The sequence below is a fragment of the Calidris pugnax genome, unplaced genomic scaffold, assembly GCF_001431845.1.
Source record: "Calidris pugnax isolate Ruff unplaced genomic scaffold, ASM143184v1 scaffold266, whole genome shotgun sequence".
NCBI classification, from domain to species: Eukaryota; Metazoa; Chordata; class Aves; order Charadriiformes; family Scolopacidae; genus Calidris; species Calidris pugnax.
Genome location: NW_015090998.1, coordinates 193,238 through 195,571, shown reverse-complemented (window position 1 = coordinate 195,571; position 2,334 = coordinate 193,238). Strand labels below are relative to the sequence as shown.

Below are 2,334 nucleotides of genomic sequence, written 5' to 3'. Positions count from 1 at the left end.
TGCTGCGGGGGCACCTCGGGGGGCTCGGGGGACCTGGGGGGGTGTCGGGGGGCCGGCAGGTCCCCGAAGGAGCCCCTTAACATGGCGGTGACCCGTTGACGGTCCTCCCAGGCCGCCCCGCTCTCCGAAAAGGCACCGGGTGGTTGGAGCAGTTCGAGGGGGGCCGGGGGGACCCCCACGTACACCTCCCGCTCCGAGGCGGTGAAGAGCAAAGGGGGGACAGCGGGGGGCGAGGGGGGCAGGCAGAGGGCCAGGCAGCGGCGGGCAGCATCCTCCTCCTCCTCTTCCTCCTCCTCAGAAGACGGGGGTCTGGGGGGGACAGCCATCTCCCCCGCGCTGTCCTCGGGGGCGGTGAAGAAGCTGGAGTCAGTGCGGGAGCGGGAGGTCTCCAGCAGCTCCGGGGACGAGTCCTCGGAGGAGGCGGTGGTGGCATTGTCCCACTCCTCGGGGACATCGCTGGGGTCCACGGCGAGACACGTTGTCATCCCCTCCGCCATCGGCCCCGGCTCCGTGGGACACGTGGTCACCTCCACCTCCAGGGACTCGCTGGTGGTGGCCACCACATCTGTCAGATCCTCGTCAGCATCACATGGGGACACGTCCCCTGGTGTCACCGCACCGTCCCCCACGCCATCAGGCAGGTTGGATGTCACCGATGGTGGTGCTGGGTCGGTGGCCGTGGTGTCCAGCTCGTCCGGCGGGCTGGGTGACATCGATGGCACCGGGTCCATGGCCACAGTAGCTGGCGGGCTGGTTGTCACCGATGCCACCGGGTCAGTGGCCAGTGGGCTTGATGTCACCGATGGTACCAGGTTGGTGGCCAGAGGGCTTGGCGTCCCCGATGCCACCAGGTCAGTGGCTGGTGGGCTTGATGTCATTGATGGTAGCAGGTTGGTGGCCAGCGGGCTGGGCGTCACTGATGCCACCAGCTCAGTGGCCACAGTGGCCGACAGGCTGGGTGTCAACGATGCCACCACCTCAGTGGCCGTGGTGTCCAGCTCATCATGACCATCAGTGGTTGCTGTCTCGTTGCTCCCTGCTCTCACGATGCCAAGCTCATGGTCACTGTCACCATTGTCACCATCACTCCCATGGCCACCCTGGGGCTCTCCGTTGGCTGGTGTCACATTGTCCCCCTCAACCCCATGGGTTTGGGGGTCCCGGGGCTCCCCAGAGCAGAGTCCAGGGGGCTGCAGGACGCTGCCGGTGGCCACCAGCTCTGTGATGGACTCATCCTTCACCACCATCTCCTCCTGGGCACCCGCCATCTCCGTCACCTCCTCCGGGACCTGGGGGGGCTCTGGTGAGGGACACCCCCCAGGGGCATCCAGCTCCGAAGAGGAAGAGGAGGAGGTGAGGAAGGAGCCATCAGGCTCCACGTTGCCTTCTCCGGAGGCTGCCGGGGGGGTCTCGCTGCCATCCTGCTGCTCCTCCGTGGTGGCCACCATCCCCTCGTGGTGGCCGTGCCGGGGGGACCCTTCCCCTGAGGCAGGGGTGGCCAGCGCCGTCCCAGCGTGAAGGTGGAGTTCGATGCCACCATGCCGGGGGGGGACACGGGAGGTGGGGGGCCCCCCCTCAGCCCCCAGGGCATGGCGCTCGGTGCCGTAGAGCCGCTCATCTTCCTCCCCATCGTAGGCCGCCGAGTCGGAGGAGGCCGAGGTGTCATCACGGAAGGCGAAGGACTCGTCCACCCCCTCGGTGATGGAGGTCTCAGACAGGGAGTGGAGGAAGGAGGCCGAGGTGCTGCCACCGCCTTCTTCTTCCTCCTCCTCTACTTCTTCTTCCTCCTCATCTTCCTCCCGGGCGGCCGTGGCGGGGGGCAGCGGGGCAATCTCCACCGCCTCAGCCTGGAAGAGGAGGCTGCCGCGGAAGGGCAGCAGGGCCGCCGGGATCAGCCCCGCGTCCTCCGACACCCCCCATTCCTCCTCATCCTCATCTTCCTCCTCTGGCGTCTGCCCATCGTCATCATCATCAACCCCCGGTGGGGCAAAGGGCCCATCTTCTTCCTCCTCTTCCTCCTCTGATGCGTCCATGTGTAGCCCCGCCATGGCTTCAACCTCCCCCATGGTTTCGACCTCCACCATGGCATCGTCGTCATCATCTTCATCCTCACCTTCAGCCTCGGCCACCGCCATGGCTTCGGCCTCGGCCACCAGGTTGGGGGAGCAGGACGGGGAGGTGCTGGCGGTGCCGGAGGACCCCCAGCTGCCCCCCTCGGCCGTCATGTAGGACCCGGAGGGGGATGTGGGGGGGGAGCAAAGCCCCTCGCTCTCCCCGTCCGTCTGCTCCTCGTTGTGGGGAGGGGGGGGCAGCCGGGACCCCCCGACCCTGACG

The 2,334-nt window shown here is 67.8% G+C and overlaps 1 protein-coding gene across 1 annotated transcript in view; it reads right to left on the bottom strand.

Moving 5' to 3' along the window:
• Positions 1-2,327, bottom strand: part of NACAD (NAC alpha domain containing) — a 6,274-nt gene extending 3,947 nt beyond the window's left edge. The window contains exon 1 of the mRNA XM_014955481.1: positions 4-2,327. Within this exon, the coding sequence (XP_014810967.1) occupies positions 4-2,225 (2,222 nt within the window). The 5' untranslated portion in view covers positions 2,226-2,327. The remainder of the gene's footprint in view (positions 1-3) is intronic.
• Positions 2,328-2,334: the final 7 nt, after the last annotated feature.